Below are 22,538 nucleotides of genomic sequence, written 5' to 3'. Positions count from 1 at the left end.
TCGTTGAAGCTCCTAGAGAAGACGCGGCCGTAGATGGTGTCTGGCAGGAAGGTGCCATGTTGGAACTTGTGGGTGATACATTGATGAGGGGTGCCGGGTGTGCCTGTAGGTTTTTCCCGCTTCGACATGGAGGAATAGGGCTAGCAGAATGAGTGGGCTGCTGGAATATCCCCCGCTTTGGCGCAGAGCTCAGCGCTGGAGCTTTCTCACACCATCATAGTTGAGCCACGTCCCCGGGTGTGGTTTTGAGCACAAGGTGTCTTGGAGGAGAGTATGCATGCTCATTAGACTGACTTGAGAGTGTTTATGGATTCACTTGGTGATCGAATTGAGGAGACGAACTTCTGATACGCAGTTTTGTGAACCGATTTATCACGATTTTTATTAACACAATATTCTCATTTGAATTATTGTTTAAGCACTTTTATGTTATGTTATTATTGTTTATGGAACATACACTTGCGCTGCCATTTTTTGAGGTTGTCTATTGTTTTGTGCGCCAGGTAGATTGGCAGTATACATGTTAGGCAGTGAAGGAAATAAGTATTTTATCCCCTGCTGATTTTGAATGTTTGCCCACTCACAAAGAAATGATTAGTTTAAAAATCGGATGGTAAGTGTATTGTAACAAAATCAGCAGGGGATGAAATACTTATTTCCTTCACTGTACCTTATATAATGGAAATGTATGCAACTGAATGAGAAACTGTCTTAAAACATATAAAACTATTCAATGTGTTACTTGTACCCTTACTCCTTCCTCAGTTGCAGGACTTTTTCAGATTATGATGAAAACACAAGTATATAATACTGCAGCAATTTTAACATTTAGAGAGCTGGGAGAAAATGATAAACAACATGGCTGTGGAAAAAATACGGCACCAATTTTTGTTTATACTGGAGGATCCTAATGTAAATATTGCCATGTGAATAAAGAATGATCCCCCCTAAAAAGTAAATACCACGTTACATATGTGCACAAAAATATATTTGGACACAGAAATAATGCATACATTTTAAGTCAGCACTTTCACTACATTGTGAACTAAATTAATGTATTTATCCTCTAGTGAGCATAGTATCAGATGCAGAAATAGAAAAACTCCAGGTCATAGAAGCAGCAAGAAAAGAAAAAACACTCAGGATGTACAAGAGCAATAAAAAAAATTAAATATTTATTTGAATAACAAGTTTGGAGTTGAAGCTGCAATGTTGGCAATGTCAATTCTTGTTTTATTAGATCACAAACTCATGCACCAAAATTGGAAAGGAAAGAGCTACCAACTACTTAACAGCTGCTGATTTATAAAGGAAAAAATATAAAGGCATGTAATCACTATACAAAATATAAAAATGTATGAAACACTACCAACCACAGAACAGAAAAGTTATTGATTATACTTAAAAACGGTTTTGTATTTACGTGTGCGCACATAATTACTGAACTGTAGTGACGTAGGCAACTTTTAACTTTGTTTGCAGGTGGTCTGCAATTATATTGTACTTTAACACATCTAACCACACTGCAAGAGATTTGCATGTGCTACTAATATGAAAGTAGATTTGTTAATAATGGTAAATATTTGATTTAGAGAAAACAAATCTTCTTAAACAGAAGTGCTTTAAGCATAACGTGTACACCCTGCACCCATCAATGTAATAGAAACATAATTAGCATTGACAAGGTGGAGGAGTTCACTAAACAATGTATATAGAAGTCAAGGAGGGCACAGGGCTATAAGGGCTCTAGCCTTAACAAGCCTAAACTGCGAGGAAAAAAAAGCAATCAAACATGCACCCTCCGGCCATGATCCACAACCTATTTATTTATTGCCTCTCCATAATTACTTGAAAGGCATCCAACATTGTCAGACCAATAATGATAAATACACATATATAAATGAAGACACTAACTTCTTGTTTGACACTACTAATGGCAATGTCTGTGCTGGGTGAAAGCACCTTTAAAAAAAGAGCCTATGCGGCAAGAGATAAGTGTCTATAGATTCAAAATGAATCAACTGTATCGGATAACAATTCGTCAACTTAGAAGCTGCCTTAAGATTAGGTGCATCTTCAGTTAATGTAACAGGAAATAGGGAAAAACTGACATAAAAAAAAAAAAAATTAAAAAAAAAGTAAAAAGCCCAAAAAAAAAACAAACAAAAAAACCAAACGAGAAAAAAAAGAAAAAAAAAAAAGAAAGGCAAAAAAAAAAAAAAAAAAAAAAGAAAGGCAATGAATTTTTACTTCTTAAGTCATACCCATTCCAGTACTGGACCCAAGGCCAAGAAATGGGTAGACACAATGATATATATTTATATATATATACTTTTTTACAATTATTTAAATTGTATGATGGTAAAGAATAGGGTCTATTTAAAAACAAAACAAAAAAGCTAGGTAAGCCTTAATTAAGAAGTGGCACCAGGAGTTGGATTAACATTTTGAGTAGCCACTTGAGGAGCAACTTCAATGATTCGTGGCTTGTCTATGATTCTGGCAGTACGGTTGCCCTTTTCTACAATGCCAATAATCCATGCTTGGTGACCTTCTCCATACTTGGGGGATTTAATCTCAGCACAGAAGCGTGCAGCCTGTTCTCGTGGCAAACAGATCAGAAGACCTCCTGTAAAAGAACGCATAAAAAAAAACATGAAAACATGGTTATATTTGAAAAAGCTTTATTTTGTTCCACGTGAAGGGGAAAAAAAAAAAAAGAACGCGGCATTTAAAAGCAATGAACACACAGGCGTATATTTTCCTTTTTATATGGTCAGTCAGCTTTAGGATACATTTAGTGCATTAAAAACATGATCCCTCTTTAATGTACTATAATTAGAAAATTACTTTACATCACTTGGTAAAGCAATTGACCACTGAATACCAATGAAATAATGGCTAGAGAGTCCAACGCCTGAATAGTTTACACTTTAAGTGCTGTGGATAATTCTTAAGCCTACTTCGATGGTCTTTTGCTAGCATCAGAATGGTTTATATCCCCATACAAGTCAACGGGAATGTATAAAACAGAATAAAGTGGAAAAGTGGAATTCCAGTCCTGGAACTGTTCCCAGTGCCAGCTTCAGTGTAGTGGAGGGACAACTGATAACACATGCCCCATAGTAAGCCTATCAGTGACATCATCGTCTTTTTTTTTTTTTTCATGTTAGCCTTACGGATGCATACTGCAATGATTAAACGAAAATAATTTGTTCTGTTATCGTACGAGAAAAATATTTGTGCTTTTCCCTTCAGATAATTTTGCATGAACTGTTGTAATCGGCTCTAGAAAGCTGTGTACTAACTACCAGATTATTGGACAATCACGCCGAAAGCTGTATTTTTCGTCTGATTTGCTCATTGTGTAGACAATGCTTTAACCTGGTCTTTAACTCTTGACTCTCTATGTGAAGCAGATGCAAAGCTCTCTGGGAAATTGCCACACAAGCCTATTAGTAATAACTACACTCTCACATCCACAGAAACCATTTTATATAGCTGCTGTTGGTGATAAATTGATATTTCCATGTGGAAACCTTAGTTTATATTTTCTAAATTATGATAAAAGAAAAAAAACTAAAGATTTAAGAGTGATGTATTAAATTGTGATGAGAATATTGCAAAGCAAATTAATTATAGTAAGCTAAGCACAGGGGAGTGTATTATTTAAAATAGGACATTATTGCTCTTTTTGTCACTAATAACAAATTGCTGTAATCCACTTAAAAAGTCAAATTCTGACATGTTAAAAAAAAAAAAAAATCAGCAGACCTTATTCTTTGTGTTATAAAATGTTGGTTACACACAGTCTGAAATTAAAAATGCGAAAAACACTAAATTGGCCACAGCCCAGAAACATGTAGGCAGAACACCAATTGTGTTCGACTTGGGGATTTAAATAAAAATGTGGAAAACAACTAAGGCAATGCTCACCGGTCTTTTTCTGCTGTCACTTTTCTGTTTCTAGGTTTCAATCAGACTCTATTGCATCAACGGATGCTGCCTATATAACCCTGGGTGCTTGTCCCCTGCTGAGGAAAGTGCAGCATGACTATTTTTTAGTGTGGTGCTGCTCCTTCACTGTCTAGGTAACAGATTAGGAGAAAAATCTGCGACCAAGCTATACAAGCTAATTGCAGGGGAGGTCATCAACTTGGCCTTGCTGCCTGGCACAGGATTCCTGGATAACATAACTTTCTTACCACATAAAGCAATATACATACATTATTTTCAACCTTATATAGCTGTGTGCCTGTAGCTTTTTTAAAAACATGAAAACAAAAGTAAATATGTACATTATGGAGGTTCACATTCAATTTCAAGCACTGAGAAACATACCTGCAAAAAATCTGGTCATCAGTGGCATCCAGTGTAAACTTTTAAAATTTCTATACAACACTTCATTGCTCTTTAATCCATATAGGTTCGGCATTAACGTGAACCTGTTTCCAGGCTACAAACGATAAAGTATTTCCATATTCAAGAAACCGTACCTTTGGGTTTTAAAAATGAATTGCTTCAAAATGCCTGTAGCTACAAAAGTCAGTAGGTGCTCTTGAAGACAAAGCCTTTTCTGACACCTTTTGTCTACATGTATAAAGACGTTTGTTTGTTTTTTTGCTAGAGAATGACTTACTTTAAAGCAGAGGCCCTAGAAAATAAAATTATGGGTGTTGGATTTTTTTTTTCTAATGCCACACGGTATTTGCACAGTGGTCTTTCAGATGCAATTTGTTTGAGCAAAAATACACTATTTGAATTTTAATGCACAAAAACACAATATAATACCCAATTATTTGGTAAAATAGAAAAGGATATTACAACGTGTAAATAGATACCAAACATGTTATGTTTTAAAACGGACATGCCCGTGCAATGGCGACAAAACGTAAATATTATTATCCATAGGCAATGCTTTAAAAGCATTTACAGGTTACCACTTTAGATTTAAACAGAAGGTCTGGTGCTAATATAACTGCCCTTGATCTGGTGTTCACGGTGATACAATTACCATTTGTGTATGGGACAGATGTATGTGGTCACCTTTGCACACAAGCACAGGGGGATTGGGGGTGCTTAAAAATATTTTTTTTTACACTATCACTTTAAATTTTGTAACATCCCATTATAGTAATAGGCAGTGACAGGTACTCTTTACTGAGAGATCCAGGGTCTATTAGACCCCGGATCTCTCCCCTGCCCTTAAAAATTTCAGATCCTACCAAGATCTGCATGAGCCAATGCTTTTTTAAAAACCAATAAGTGTTTGTACACAACCACGAAACTGGAAGTGATGAAATGCCCCATTGCTTCTTGTTTCCTATACCATAGAGATGATCGGATCCATTCTAGTCTCCGATTACCTCTATGGTCAGTCTGCAGAAATGCCGGTTTGAAACTTGGGGCGTCCGGTGGGACGGGGGAGCCAGAGAGAGCCACGGAAGGCGATGTCTCCTCCCACTGCTTGTAAAAGCAATCCAGCGGCTAAATAGCCACTTATTTTTTTACAAAATAGCTAATTGTTGGCTGAAAAAAAAAAAAACCCACCATACCAGGATGATGTCTGCAGCTGCAAGCATCATCCTGGTATAACCTCTTGAAGTCTAGTGACTTAGTGATACGTTGCTGGTTGTCAAGTAGTTAAAGCTCATTTATGGCTTGTTAGGAATATGTAAATATCCGAATGCCAATAGCTGGCCACTTGTTCACGTGAAAATAAAGCTCATGGAGGAACAACATATTACCATACCACGGTGTTAAATGAAACTTAAGATTGCAGTTAAGCCAGTAGTATAGTAATTATATAACACTTACAGTAAAACTTACCCGAGGTTTCAGGACAAGAGCCATGCATAAGACCAAACATATTTCCACATGCCTTGCTGACAGCAGCCATCTTTGCTAATACAGGCAGATTATGAATTACAAAGGAAACTTCATTTCGTTGCTGTTTAGCCAAATTTTGCGCATGTCCTAAAATTCCAAACCCTGTTATGTCTGTAGCGGCGTGAGCATTAAATGTGTGCATAAGACCAGCAGCTGGAAAAAGAGAGTACAAACATAACCAAATTACTTAAGTGTCTTGAAATATAGAAGTCTCATATATGGCTAGATATACATACAGTAAAGTGACAGTCAAGCCATGAGGCACAATATAGCAAATTGTGCATCAGTTACCCTGCTCTTGGGATCTATCTAGACAAGTACAAAGCTATGAAAACAAAAACTGGACCACTGCTGGTGTTTTTATTACACCTTCATTACTAAGTGAGCTGTTCTAAAATATAAACTAAACTATAGTGATACATTATATCCAGAGTCTTGTTTTATTATATCTCGCTGTCCATTGTTTTCTGAACAAGAATTAGATTGAATAAGATACTGCTACAGTTCATAATTACTAAATAGAGACCAGTACATTTAGGCAAACTAACTAACGTAGGATTTTCAACACAGAAAAGATTGTAAGTCCTATAAGTGCAATAGTATTAAAAGGGGGTCAAACCAACAAATGTAACTTTACTGATTTGCTCTTCCTTTAGATATGGATAACAGGTTGGTAAAGAGCCTAGCACCACAAAACTAAAAATATTGGTCATGTTTGCCTCCAGAATCGTACCGATTAATGTTGCACCTAATTATCTCATCTATCACATTGAAGAATATGTACACTGTGTGCACAATTATTAGATAAGCGAGTATTTTTTTAGGATTCATTTCACTATTGAACAACTACAGTGCTCTTGGTCAATCCAAACCTCAAACCTGAATATTTAAGAAAGTAAAAGTGAGGTTTTGGCTCTTAGGAAAATAACTGTGTGCATAATTATTGGGGAACTATTAGTGATTTTATGTGATAGATCAACACAAAGTGGCACATGATTGTGAAGTGGAAGGAAAATTACAGTTTTCAAACTTTTTTTTACAAATAAATATCTGAAAAGTGTGGCGTGCATTTGTATTCAGCCCCCTTTACTCTGATACCCCTAACTGAAATCTAGTGGAACCAATTGCCTTAAGAAGTCACCTAATTTGTAAATAGAGTCCATCTGTGTGTAATTTAATCTCCGTATAAATACAGCTGTTCTGTGAAGCCCTCAGAGGTTTGTTAGAGAACATTAGTGAAAAAACAGCATCTTGAAGGCCAAGGAACACACCAGACAGGTCAGGGATAAAGTTGTGGAGAAGTTTAAAGCAGGGTTAGGTTATTAAAAAAAATCCCAAGCTTTGAACATCTCATGGAGCTCTGTTCAATCCATCATTCGAAAATGAAGAGTATGGTACAACTGCAAACCTACCAAGACATGTCTGTCCACCTAAACTGACAGGCCAGGCAAGGAAAGAGAGCATTAATAGAGAAGCAGCCAAGAGGCCCAAGGTAACTCTAGAGGAGCTGCACAGATCCACAGCTCAGGTGGGAGAATCTGTCCACAGGAAAATGATTAGTCGTGCACTCCACAAATCTGGCCTTTAAGGAAAAGTGGCAAAAAGGAGGAAAGTCATAAGAAGTACTGTCTGCAGTTTGCATGAAGCCATGTGGGGGACAGTGCAAATATGTGGAAGAAGGTGCTCTGGTCAGATGAGACCAAAATTAAACTTTTTGGCCTAAAAGCAAAATGCTATGTGTGATGGAAAACTAACACTGCACATTACCCTGAACACACCATCCCCACTGTGAAACATGGTGGTGGCAGCATCATGTTGTGGGGATGCTTTTCTTCAGATCAAAATGATATTCATGTGTTAGAATGGCCTAGTCAAAGTCCAGACCTAAATCCAATTACTGTTCACAGACGCTCTCCATCCAATCTGACAGAGCTTAAACTATTTTGCAAAGAAGAATGGGCATAAATGTCACTCTAGATGTGCAAAGCTGGTAGAGACATGTCCAAAAAGACTTGCAGCTGTAATTGAAGTAAAAGGTGGTTCTACAAAGTATTGACTCAGGGGGGATGAATACAAATGCATGCCACACTTTTCAGATATTTATTTGTAAAAAATATTGAAGACCATTTACATCTTCCTTTCACTTCACAATTATGTGCCAGTTTGTGTTAGTCAATCACACAGAATCCCAGTAAAATACATTTACGTTTTTGGTTCTAACATGACAAAATGTGGAAAATTTCAAGGGGTATGAATCCTTTCAAGGCAATGTAAATGAAAAACAAATATTTTCTCACTAGTTTTCCATGTGTTAAAGTGAGAATAATAAACGAACAGATCAAAATTTACAAACAAACATTTCTGACATTAAAATGACCAATATAGCCATCCTTTTCATAAACAGTCATAAACCTTCCATTCATGAAGTCTATCAGTTTCTTTTTGTGCAGCAGCAACCACAGCCTCCCAGACACTATTCAGATAGGTGTACTGTTTTCCTTCACGGTAAATCTCCCTTTTGAGAAGGGTGCACAAGTTCTCAGTAGGGTTTAGGTCTGGTGAGGAAGGGGGCCATGTAATTATTCTTTCATCTTTAAGGCCTTTACTGGCTAGCCACGCAGTGGAGTACTTCGATGCATGCAATGGAACATTGTTCTCATAAATATCATAGTCTTCTTGAAAGATGCAGACTTTTTCCTGTACCGCTGCTTGAAGACCGTTTCTTCTAAAAACTGGCAGTAGGCTTGGGAGTTGATTTTGAGTTCATCTTCAACCTGAAAAGGTCTAATTAGCTCATCTTTAACCTCCCTAGCGGTCTGATTATGTCAGTATTTCTGTGCTCAAAGCGGTACATTTTTTTGCATGGAAATATGTAGTTTTTTTTATTGTAGGCCTGTAATTTTTAGGAATAACTCACTGAAATCTGTCCGAACAAGAGTCTAGTAATCATCCTGGTATGTTAATATTTGAAACACGAAATCATAAATTATAATTTATTAAAAATCATAAAAAATAATAAACTTAATTCAATAATATAATCAAACCAAAAACACTGAAATTTGAAATATAGTGCCAAGTTCGCACATCGCTGAGCAAAGTCGCAAAATCGTTGTCAGTGTCTGATGATGAATTTCCCCACGAATTATCACTCAATTCTGCAAGTAGTTCTAATTTACTATTGCTGTTCTCTAGCTGGTCTAAAACCGCTTTTGACCTAAAGGGATGCTTTTTGGACGCCATGGACATTTCTCAGTTTCCAGGCAGAAAGAACAGTAAAAATGCAGGCAGGGCACAGGACAAAGCACTAGGGACAAAATGTATGTGGAATGGTTTGATACAGTAATGTTTACTATGTGATTTCAGTGTATTTAATGAATGTCACTTTTTCACATTTTTTAATTTCCCGCCGTTCTGTCTTCGTACGTCCTGACGTTGCAGGGAACGGAACCCAGAAGAAAGATGCCGGCATTGGCTGGAGGACATTGCAGGGGACACTGCAGGAGGGACATCGCGGGAGCGAAAGACAAAGTAAGTGAAGAAGGGATACCGGAGCAGCGCTGCAAGGTATTCCCGAGTGTAGCTTGGGGTTACCGCTTGTGGTGCTGAAACTTTACCCTGAGCTACACTCGGGAATACCTCCAGGGAGATAATAATACCAGATCATACTAGTACCCCACCTCCACCTTGCTGGCATCTGAGTCGAAGTGGAGGAGCTTTTTGCCCTTTACTGATCCAGCAAGGGCCCATCCATCTGGTCTGTTAAGAATCACTCTCATCTCAGTCCATAAAACCTTTGAAAAAAATCTGTCTTCAGATATTTCTTGGTCCAATCTTGACATTTCAACTTATGTGTTTTGTTCAGTGGTGGTCAGATTTCAGCCTTCGTTACCTTGGCCGTGTCTCTAAGCACTGAACACCTTGTACTTCTGGGAACTCCAGGTAGGTAGCAGTCCTGGAATATAACACTGGAGGAAAATGGGTTCCTGGTAGCTTCACGTTTGATTCTTCTTAAATCTCTGGCAGTTAAGTTGCATCTTTTTCTCAACACGTTTGCGTGGTTGCGACCCTGTTGACTGTTTGCTAAGATATTGGGGCATGATCACAGAACCATCAAACTTTGCAATTTCAAGAGTGCTGCATCTCTCTGAAAGACTTTTTACATTTTTTGACTTTCCGAGTTAAATTTGTTTTTTGGCCCATTTTGCCTGAGGAAAAGAAGCTGCCTAATAATTATGCACACCTTGATATAGGATGTTGATCTCCTTAGGCCATACCCTCCTTCATTACACAAATACGCATCACCTGATATGCTTAAATACAATAAGAATTCAAGTTTATACAGCTTGGAGCTGGACAACATGCATAAAAATGATTTGGGCATGATACTCATACCTAATAATTGTGCACATAGTATACAGTCTCTAAAGCCTAGTACACACAATGAAAATATTGGACAAATGATTGCCCATTTTTTTGCATGCTACGCATACAAAAAAATGAAGAGGTTACTAAAATTACGAAAAAATTCTCATACGGCAGAATACAACGTTGGAAGTGATGTAATGTATTATATTGTATTGTTTCATTTCTAAATATGCGTGGTCTTGGTCTCTCGATTTTTTTATGGACAAATATTGTACTAGTTAAACGAAAATTGTTTGTTCTGTTATTGAAAAGAGAAACATTTTTGTGCTTGTCCATTCAGATATTGTCACATGAACTGTTGTTATTGGCTCTCGAAAGCTGTGTACCAACAATCAGATTATTGGACGATTGCTCTGAAAGTGGTACTTTTCGCCCAATATTCTTACCATGTGCACGAGGCTTAAATATAGTTCAAGTCTCCTGTATAGATTATTTCACATCAGCAGTAGACCGAGCTTTGGTCCTATTTAGATATGTGTAATTTATCATATGCATTAGATAAGTAGAAGTCTATTTTAAAGTAAAATAAAGAGGTTTTTAACTTTCATCTAGACATAATAATAACAAAAAAACAAACAAAAACCATTGATAGCATGTCTAATGCTGCGCCTATCTTATCACCGCCAATCAGCTGTTTGATAAGCACCACTGAGCTCAGAGTTGCATGGCCTTTTCCCCAATTCACACTGACCAACTTAAAGGGTATTTCCATTTTTGATGCCAAATTCTATATTGGTTACCTTCACATAGCATAAAATACTTAAAGTTGTAGCTTACACTTGTTAGATGCTCATTTCTGGAATTTTTAGCAAAGGAAAATTTCAAGTTAGTTGTTATGAGGGGGATGAGGAGCTGTGTTTGCAATAATTAACCCAGTGTGTACTGTGCAGGTAGGTGATATTTTATTGGCTGTGCTAGATTTAAACACTGAAACACTGTCTTAAAAAAAAAGAAAAGAAAGAAAAGAAAAGAAAGAGGTTAAAGGTTTAGCCACACCTTCTCAGAAATGCTGAAAATAAAAAATTTTTTTATTTTTTATGATGTGTAAATAGGAATACTAAACAAACATATAGTGGGGTTTTCTCAAACATGATTGCAAAAGTGGAAATATACTTTAACCACCAGGCACTTTTACCCCCCTTCCTATCCAGGCCAATTTTCAGCTTTCAGTGCTGTCACATTTTGGAATGACAATCGTGCGGTCATGCAACACTGTATCCAAACTCAATTTTTAAAATTATATTCACACAAATAGAGCTTTCTTTTGCTGGTATTGAATCACCACGGATTTTTATTTTTTTGCAAAACGAAAAGACGTTTTTCTTAATTTCAGTTACAAAATTTTGCAAATAAAATAATTGTTCTTCATAAAATTTAGGCCAATTTGTATTCTCCTACATTTCTTTGGTGAAAATAAACCAAATCAGTGTATATTATTTAGTTTGTAGGAAAGTTATAGAGAACACAAACTATGGTATATATCTGAAACTTAATCAATCCTGATAAACCGATGGCAGATCGAATTTCTTGAGGTTCTAAGGCCCAAAAATGTCAGGACAGATATCACCCAAATTACCCTTTTTTGGAACTCAGTCTGAGGTATTTAGTAAGAGGCATGGCGAGTTTTTTTAAGTTGTAATTTTTTGTCAGATTTTTTTTTTTTAATTCAATTTCCAAAAAAGTATTTATTTATTTTTTATTAACCACTTGCCTACCGGGCACTTATACCCCCTTCCTTACCAGGCCAATTTTCAGCTTTCAGCGCTGTCGCACTTTGAATGACAATTGCGCAGTCATGCAAGATTGTACCCATATGAAATTTTTATCTTTTTTTTCTCATAAATAGAGCTTTCTTTTGGTGGTATTTAATCATCGCTGGGTGTTTTACTTTTTGTGCTATAAACAAAAAAAAAATGCAAAAAAAAAAAAAAGTTTTTGTTTCTATTATAAAATTTTGCAAACAGGTAATTTTTCTCCTTCACTGATGTGCGTTGATGAGGCAGCAGTGATGGGCACTGATAGGCGGCCATGACTGGCGCAACTGCTGGGCTGCACTGATGGGCATTGGTGGGTGGCACTGCTGGGCACCGATCATCAGGGCACTTATCAGTGCCCTGATCAATTCTGATCCGTGCTCTGACAACTGCCGGTTCTCGGCAGTACACGGAGAACCGGCAGTTGCATTTCCCTGTGATCAGTGTGTCATTGGACATGGCTGATTACGTGGTAAAAGGCCGCTGTGATTGGCCTTTTACCACATCACGTGATCAGCTGTGTCCGTAGGACACGGAGATTGCCGGGGGCGCACAGGATAGCGTGTTCTGGGAGGACGTCATATGACACCCGCCCAGAACTGGCCGGCTGCAGTGCAGCCGTCATTCGGCTATCTGCGGTCGCCAACTGGTTAATGTACGGTCACCAGTGCAGTACAGCGTCATCATACCTAGAGTGATGGTCACTGACTGGTGACAGTATGAAAAAAATTTTTTTTTGCATTACTTTTTTTCTTTTTTTACAGTTTGTTTTTTATAATACATTGTGACCAAAATATGTTACCATAGTAACATTGTACTACTCTGGGGAAGTGATCAGTATTTTTTTTTTGTATTTTTTAACTTATTATTATTGCTTATAGCAATGAATTTCATTGCTATAGGCAAGAATTTTACTGAATGAAACCCAGTTTGTTTTGTTGTGATTGGCCACAGATAACCATGACACAGATGCGCTGTGATTGGCCCAGTCTGTACCATGTGACCAATCACAGCTAGCGACACAATTGTAAACAATGGATGGCTTCCTTTCATGCCATCCATTGTATACAATTGTCATGTAACCTGCTGTGATTGGTCACAGCGGTCACAAGGTAGTGGCAACGGGCCGGTACACAGATCAGTCATCGGCTTTGTCCAATGGACACAGCTGGTTACAAATCTCACCACAGCACTCCGCCCCGTGCATGTGCGAGGCAGTGATCCGGGAGGACGCCACGGCTGGCCGTCATTTTACTACAGGCTAGGTGGGAACTAGTTAAACAAACCATTGCTGAAAAAGCAGTGCAACTTCATGCATAAAAAAGCCTTTAAAAATCAGTGGGAGGGAGGGCAAGTGGTGACTTACAGCAATGTGCATGAGAACAGCAGTTCTCCCTACTCATTGGCTGAGACACAACAGCAGGAGCCAATGGCAAAGACCAGTGAGGACAGAGTGGGTGGCGGGACTCAGCCACGCTCTGTGTGTCCTATAAACAAACACATAGGGCAAGCAGCTTGCTCTGTGGGCACTCAGCAGGGAGAAGTGGCCAAAAGTGCCAGCGTGAGACCCAAGAAGAGGAGGATTGGGGCTGTTTTGTGCAAACCCATTGCACAGAACTGATAAGTATGAGGTGTTCATTATTTTAAAGTAGGAGGGAAAAAATATCAAGCCTTTAGAACCACTTTAAGTTGTTTAGCTTAAAACAGCTGATGGGGTAGAGGCAATGTATTTTCTTTTTCTGCCACACACACAGGTTGATTTACTACAGGCATGTAGACTGTGCACTTTGCAAGTGCAGTTTCTCCAGAGCTTAGTAAATGAGGTAGACCCTCACTTCAGAAAGAATACACAATCACATGCAAGGAAAAAAAACAAAAGAAAATAGTATGTTGGCTTGCAGATGACTAGATGATGGAAGTCAGCAGAGCTTCCCTGCATTTATCAATATCTGGAGCAACTACACTTGCAGAGTACACCGTGTATTTACCTTTAGTAAATCGACCCCACATTAGCCAATTAATAAAATGTTACAGCCATATGCATTGTTTTGTGCTTTCAGGATATTTTCCTGACAGCACAAACCACAGAATATTCCCAAATATACAAGAAGGAAGCTGAATATAAATAACACAATACGAGGAGATAAAAACTTAGAAATGCACATTTGTTTTTGCAGAGAATCTAGGTGAAAAGTCTGCCTTAAAGATCATGCAATGTTAACATAATGAAAGACTAACCTCTGCCTTACTTTTACAGATGTCACTTATTGGAAACATCTATATAGCTATACCTCTTATATATACACATCTATATAGCTATACCTCTGATTTTGAGAGATAAGCCACGTTGCATACTGTATACAGTGACCAATGAATGTTTATTTTTATAATCTCAATTAAAATTGCATACAGTGAACAGATGTGAAGCAATACTAACTATTGTGTGGCTACGGGTATGCAAGAGCTCTGAATCAGTAATCTGAAAGGGATTTTTCCAGTCTCCATCTTCCCAAGGTAAGGCTTGGTGTGTACAGTAAATATACTGAGCAAAGATGTCTGCTCAGTATATTTAGTGTACACGCAATTAATAAACAATCTTGGCTGTACAGTATGTGTCATGAATGATCAACAGAAAAACTGTGCAAGTAATTGCCCACCATTTCAGGTTTATGGCTTGCCACAGTGTACAAGAGTTAGATGAAAATATTAAAAAGACTAAGAAAAATAGCATGCAATGTTTGGTGGCAAATATAGAAAATAAGCACAGATCTTCAATATTAGGCAAATCGACAGCCATCACACCTTGTGTAACGATGCTGAGGTAAGCAGGACTGCATTGAAATGTCCCTTGTGACATTTCAAAAAACAAACATTTTGTAAAAAAAACAAGTACACGGTGCAAATGTGCCAGAATTGGCATACAGGCACTGTCTCAATGCAAACCACAGGCCATGTGTTTAGTGCGGCCCGCTGGTGTGAATGAGAGGTATTTGCGGATCCTTTGATTGAAATTTCATCAGTCACCATTAGGTTGTGTCTTTGAGAAAAACGACCAACAATCAACACAGCAACTGGCTGCTGTATTTGTGTGTCCATGTAAAAAATTATTTGTGTGTACCAGGTGTGTGCCAACAGCCCTAGTGTGTATCTGTATGTGCGAGCAGAACTACAGCATGTTTGTCAGTAACCTGGTGACAATGGGCATTAGTTACATATCTGTAGTTCTCAGGGCATGTCTACATCAGTATGAACTGTCTTCCCTGTAGCTGCCCCTGAAAACAAATTTTACAAGTTTGGGGACATTGTCACAGGGAGAAAAAAATATTGGGACATGATCTAGAGATGGAAATTGGGTTTTAAGGCAAATTTAGGTAATTCTTATAAATGAACAACTTTTCATTTCCAATATATGATTATCAATGAGCTAAAACAAGCTCTAATTAATATTTGAGTTAGAATTTAAGACCATCTGGCAGAAGGGTAAAGGAACAAGCTGAAAATGTTTCCTTTTCTGAGCCCCTTTTCTATTTGCTGTTTGTCTGACTGCCATGCTCTGTATGCTAAGTAACTTACATGGAACACGCATGCAACAAATCAAATCAGAGAAAAATGAACTTCAGATATGCCTTTTATTGGCATCAGTTCTTTCTTCAATCACTAAATAAAGAAGGTCAGCATGAGAGCTAGAAACTAGCATTTTCAGAAGGGAAGGCTGGAATTGGCAGCCTACATGTTTTTCGAAGCAGAGTTTTCCTGGGTAAAATCCTGACATGGATATCAAACAAGCTGTAAAACAACATTGTTGTCTACAGTTCTTATTTCAACCTAGTCCATTGATAAGATTAAGGTATATTTTTATTATGCCATGTAATAAGCTTAAAGGTCACATATTATTCAGATGTTATTGCAGGCAAGAATGTCACAACAAAAATTAATTTTTAAACCGTTACATAAACAGGAAAAAAAATATTATACAGATCCTGTAATATTGGCTTACTTGCAAAAATAGTGTACAAAGATACACTCCAGACAGAGCCATTTAATGTAATCTGCTGTGGTCCGGAGTGCATCCAACTCTATACTACTCTCTTTTATAATACAATTAATTTTGAAATGTAATTTTTAAAGGTTTTTATGCTTGTCAGAGGCGTAGGGGCTGCAGGAATAATAAATTGAATCTCAGAAGGAGAATATCTTCCTGTTCTACACAAACTGGTATGGTAAACGCTATTGACATTCACAATTTTGTTTCGGGTGATACAACACGTGGTTTATATCCTAGAATGTCCATGTGGATTACAGTATATTTGTTGTACAAAAAGACCATTACATTACATAAGAGAATCTCTGAACACATACATAATATAGAGATTGGGTATAAGAAAAAAACCAGTCTGTAATTACATTACAGGGAGATGCATAATAGGGACCCTGCTTCCTTACAGTTTTCCCATTGGAGAGGTAATAATACACAAAAGGTGTATATCACAAAAGGAAAGAAGATGGATAATATGCAGACGCTATGACCCAAGGGCCTTAATGTTGAGCATCAGATTAAGCATTTTAATTAGTGATGTTTAACATTAGTATTTAATGCTCCCCCCTGTTTATTGAAGGAACATTTTGCTATCAAAGTACTGGCAGTTTTGAAATCTGGGGATTTTATTTTTCTGTGTTTGATAATTTGTGTTAGTTTGGCATCACCATAATGATACTGCATTTATCTTTTTTCCCTCTTGTCTCCTTAAAATGGGCTTTGCATTTAATGCTGGCGATTTAGCACTCTGTTTGCTTCCCTTCGTTTTTTGGATGAATTGAGGTTGAGTTCAGGAAGGGGAAGGTGTATACAAGTTTGTTTTTATATATTATACAGTGAAGGAAATAAGTATTTGATCCCCTACAATACACCTACCATTCGATTTTTAGACTGATCATTTCTTTGTGAGTGGGCAAACATTCGAAATCAGCAGGGGATCAAATACTTATTTCCGTCACTGTGTGTATATATGTATATGTATATATATATATATATATATATATATATATATATATATATAAAAACACACACACACACACACACACACACACACACACATATACACACACTTTTTTATGTATGTTTACATACATACATAAAAATTTTTTATGGATATAAATGTATTGTGATTTATTTTTTGGGTGATACTAAAATTAATTTATTTTCTTATGCTATACTTGTGCTGTATTTTCTTATGCTCATTCATAGGATAAAGATTTGCTTGTATTTTTGGCAGACATTGATTTGTATGTAATTTTACTCTATATAAATTTTTTGTGTTTACTTTGTTTTTATGCCTATTTTATGAGGAATCGCTTATTATCTTATTTTTATTATTAATTATGCTTCATCTGCAAGGGTTGTGTTTTAATAGAACTATTCACCGATACTGTGCAAATTAAGATTTCATTTAGTGCACCATTTGGTCCACTAAAGGTAACCACCCAACCAGCAAAGAGAGTAATTTATTGTGTGTAGAACATATAATTTTGTTTGAATGATCATGTGGAAGGTGAGGGTTAAATTGGGGGTGTTTTTTTTTTTATCCAATTCCACATCCCATTATTCCTTGGTATTGATTTTTAGTTTCACACTATTTTTGATAATTCACTATATTTCATTAGACTTGCTTGAATATTATACATTTACTCATGACTGTCACTTTTTACACTTTGTACACAAATATTGGTGGATTTAGTTTCACATTTTAGTGTGCAGTTTATGTCATTATATTATATTTATTTGAATGCATGCAAATTTTCCTATTGAACATTAACACTGTATATGTTGAGGATTTTGATTATCCACAGTCGTAATTACAGTGCCAACATTTCCAACAACTTCGCAAATACAGCATTAAACTGTAGAAACTGTATTCCTACATTTGAATTTGCTTTACAACACTATTTTCTCTTCATTATGTATATTATTTGCTTTAAAAGGGAAGAGGTCAGGATAGAAATGTTGGAAGCTGCCACTGCTAGTTTTTTTTTTTTGAAAGTACTACTGGAGGGCTGTCATCCTCATCCTTTAGTCACTACTTGGAAAGTCATTGACCTGCATAAACAATGTGCATATCAAGCGTCAGATCACCCATTATGCGCATGCTTGATTTGCGTAATTCACTGACCAAGTTGTGAAAGAAACAGAGAGCAAGAAACCAAAAAAAATAAAACAGGCCAAGAATGGTGGCTTTCTAGATTTCTATCCTGAGAAGTTTGATGAAAAAGAGCAGCAGATGAGGGTCTTGCATTTCCCCAAAACCAATACTCAACTGGAAAAGCCCTTGATGAAACCGTTCAGGTTGGATATATAAAGAGAAAAGGAAGAGTAATAATGAAATTTAATAGCAAGAAATACAAAGCTTCATACATAAAACAGCAGCAAAAACTGACATGTACTATTAGTTACTGAAACAGACTGAAGAACAATTTTCAGTACCAGTTCGGTTTAGTCGAGCCATGTTCATCATTGCCTCCTGGTATGCCAACTCCACATCTTCCTGGGTCACCACCAATTTTATTTTATTCCATTTTTCTGGCTGGTGGTGTTAAAGAACAAAGTCAAATATTACAAATTAAGCCACACACATTTTTCTTTTTTTATTGGGCATGGCATTAATGTGTAAATGCATGATTTTCTTTGCACAAAATTGAAACAAAGGATAATTGTCCTTTTCTGTTACTTGAAGTTGAATTACAGAATAAACCAAACTAATCTTATAAATGCCCACCCCCCCAAACATCTGTTTTGGCTAACCTGTGTAAGAAAGATCTGTATATATACCCATTTTTTTTAGGCCACTCTGGTCCAGTCACATGATCCTCTCTGTGCTAGCTAGCACCGGGTGATGGGAAAAGGAGAGATCGCTCGACAATAGCTGACAATGCCTGGGAGCAGTGATGTCGCCTATAGACTTAAGCCCCATGCATCCACCGCTGGCTGACATGGGGATGAAGGATCAGATGACTGGACCAAAGTGAACAGATCTTTCTTACATAGGTTAGTTAGGAGTGTTTGGAAGGGGGGGGGGGGGGGGGGAGTTCAGTTTTAAGTTTAAACATTTTTTAGTTCGTTTATCCTGGAATTCTACTTTAATGGGAGCTGTGGTTGCCAACTTTTTTTTTGCTCAAGGGTCTCATCTTACACATTTAAGTTTATACAGAGACCATAACTTCTGCTCTGACTCAGAGAGAAGTCCTACCTACTTCAACACTAAACCAACACCCCCTGACATTCAACAGTCCAATACTAGAGTCTGTAATAGCAACTACAGTACTCATGTCAAAATGCTGAATGACTGGAGCATGAACCTTCTCTCAAATCATATCCGCTCTCCAGTATTTACAGAATTACATGCCCCAGCTGGCTCCACTGCTGTTAACACAAATCACAGCAAGCATTCCTATGCTCTTTCCCGTTTTTCTAGCTCTGAGGTTAAACGAGGACAAACCTAAACAAGCCATTAACCTTTACACAGATTATTACCAGTTTTAGGTGCTTGTGAAAGATACAGCTTATCTAATAGAAGAACATGCACTGTAAATTTTTCATTTTCGATTGCAGATGTCTGTTACCCCTTTTAGAGGATGCTTGCAATCTCTTTTTTTCCTCAGTCAGTTTAACAATCTCTGTATTTCCCATTGGTACAAGCCTCACTGAGTGACGTACAGAAATGTATGGTCTTTATATCAAGAGCAAAATAATAACATTTTATTTTTATTAAAAGGAATTTAATAAATAATATTAAAAAAAGTTCTGAGATTCTGGTTTTAACAAGCAAACAGACTTTTACCTTTTCTAGCTTGTGCTAAATCCAATCCAATTTTGTAAAGTAGCTAAAAACACCTAAGCAGCAACACGCTTTTCTATTAAATATTTGTATGAAAGTGACAAAAGCAGTTTATTAATGCTTCATTAGCAGGAACTATTCGCATCCTGATATATAGCACACTTGTTATCTTGTTAAAAATAACAGTGCCATGGCTGCCTCTTTTGAAGAGATTACGATGTGAAAATATAGAAAAAAAAAATACAAAAATAAAATAAAAACGGTGTGTGTGTGTGTGTGTGATGAGATTAGGATAGGGCACCATTTATTGTAAATCTACATACAAATTTTACATTGGACAATTCATAATATTAAAAGAATAGCACATCAAACTAAAGAAACAGAAAATTGGTCATTCTATATAATGCAGCAGTATACTTACAATATCCAGCCACTGATGAACTGCTACTGCAACTTGGGTTCCCAAAGGTTTTGTCAGCACAAGTACATCTCCTGGTACAGCATTGTCTGGCCTGTGCATACACAAAATGTCTATGTACATCAAATATTCAAGATGTTGATCATATTAAAAGTAAACATTTTCTATCAATCGTACTGAATATCTATTTACAGTCAAAAGAATGTCAAAGCAAAGAGTTATGGAAAATTTTCAGGATGGAAGTGCTTTGCAAATGTGCTATGCCAGCTCTGGTACTCACTCTAGAGAAAGTAATAGAATGAAGGAATGAATGTTCTCTCTTTATTAGAATTAAATGTATTAAAATGACAGCTCACCAATTCTTAGATGTGATGACTGCATTGCTTTCCTTTTTTAGGCTTTATTCTCACCTGGTTATCCAGCCAGTCTGTTATTTTTCAAATTCCCTTTAACATATCAAGCTCTCCTGACAAAGTAGCAGTTAGAGAATTGAGACACACCACTTACCACTAACGGGGGTGATTACAATGGTCAGATTTTATTCATTTATAAATTATAAATTTATAAATGAATAAATGTATTCATAAATTTATTTATAAAATTAATTTATAAAATTCATAAATTTATTTATAAATGAGTACATTTATTCATTTACTCCAAAAGGAAAAAAAAAAAAAAAAAAAGGATTGTTTTAACTGCTTAAAAAGTGGTAGCTGGAGTTTAGCTTTTGTTAAGCGATTAGCTCCTGTGGCTGTCAATAACAGCAAGGGAGCAGGGAGCGGTGGGGGGGGGGGGGTGGTGAGGCCAAGCTGTGTTTTATAGGTGTAATGGACACACACACACAGCTGAAATAGTGACAATATGACAAAAAATTGTCCACTAAAAGTCTTGTTCATATGAACGTATCCATACCTCTGAAGATGTGCGTGCGCACGTAACGCGTAAGGAGGAGCCTGGACGTCGAGACGCTACGCCGCCGGAGCCACGTGGAGGCCCGGCGGCCACTATTCGAAGTGCCAGGGTTAGTTGTCTTGCTGACACATCTGTATGATACCTGCCTGCTTTGAATTGGATACCACTATTTTGAATAAAGCTGCCTTTTTATGACCTACTTCACTATGGGTGTCCTTCCCTTGAGGAGCTTTTGCTTGCAGAACCTGGATCTTGGAATTCTACATCTAATCGTGAGAAGGAAGATCTGTTGCTGCATTTACGGAGGAGGGACCCACCATTCCTGTAACCGGACCAGCTTTACTTCCCTCTGGATTGATGACCCATGAGCTTTAAATGCACACTGCGTTTATGTGTCTTACTTCTGGTGAGTGCGTTTTCCAGCCATTTCCACACGGATCACCAATTCTGAATTCACATCTGACACTGGATACGTTCATATGAACAAGACTTTTAGTGGACAATTTTTTGTCATATTGTCACTATTTCAGCGCTGCACTATTTTTATGTTATTGCTTTTAAGTTTCATTGGTTGCTTAGAGTGCTCAGCCGCTATCAGGATTAGCGCTCACTGCTGTTGTTTTCTTATTTAACACACACACAGCTGGATTGGGAGTGAGCATGAACGAGTGCCACCAGAGCAAGCGGCTTGCTATGGTGGCACTTGGCATGGGGGAGTAGCCAGGGGTGTCAGCAAGGGACCCCAGAAGCAGGTAAGTAAAACATGCTTGTTATTTTAAAACAAATAAGAACTGAGCCTTTAGAATCACTTTAAATATAACCCAATAATTATGTAAATAGGCTGATCTCCTAAATCAGACAAGAGTTAAAAGCAAGGCATTACAGAACGCATGAAGCACAGAAGGAAAGCTCCTACTGGTTAAAAGAAAAACATACTGTAGATGTGTGCTGGAGCCATGGAGATCTCAAACTATGTACATTTTTTTTGTTTTAAAGAAAGGGCTGATGGTTTCCCAAAACTGCAGACTGATAAAATCCCAAGCTTAGTTTTTATCTTTCATTTTTTCAGAGCAGTCAGATGATTGAGGATTACAAACTGGTTAACACTTGAATTTTTTTTCTTTTGCTCTAGGTAAATATGTCCTGAAGGACTGTTGCAAAACCAAATTCATCAAAAAAATACACCTTTATTCTATAACATCAGCATTGTAACAGCAATACAAACCAAAGTTATTTGTGACAATTGGAAATACTGATTTGTCTGAGAACAAAATCTCAAATAGTGCACGATGCAGCATTACTAGGACTTCG

At 37.2% G+C, this 22,538-nt stretch overlaps 1 protein-coding gene across 4 annotated transcripts in view; it reads right to left on the bottom strand.

Annotated features, from left to right (window-relative positions):
• Positions 1–1,158: 1,158 nt before the first annotated feature.
• The window catches only part of SEPHS1 (selenophosphate synthetase 1), an 83,357-nt gene continuing 61,977 nt past the window's right edge, over positions 1,159–22,538 (bottom strand). For all 4 annotated transcript variants that reach the window (XM_089686165.1, XM_089686156.1, XM_089686175.1 and 1 more), the window contains exons 6-9: positions 20,319–20,409; positions 18,547–18,646; positions 5,830–6,042; positions 1,159–2,629 (exon numbers count right to left, since the gene is read on the bottom strand). In XM_089686165.1, the coding sequence (XP_089542291.1) occupies positions 2,415–2,629; positions 5,830–6,042; positions 18,547–18,646; positions 20,319–20,409 (619 nt within the window). In that variant the 3' untranslated portion in view covers positions 1,159–2,414. The remainder of the gene's footprint in view (positions 2,630–5,829; positions 6,043–18,546; positions 18,647–20,318; positions 20,410–22,538) is intronic.

Source organism: Staurois parvus, unplaced genomic scaffold (genome assembly GCF_062004578.1).
Source record: "Staurois parvus isolate SC_StPar_1 unplaced genomic scaffold, SC_StPar_1.0 ptg000019l, whole genome shotgun sequence".
NCBI lineage: Eukaryota > Metazoa > Chordata > Amphibia > Anura > Ranidae > Staurois > Staurois parvus.
This window is presented reverse-complemented; position numbering and strand designations above follow the sequence as displayed.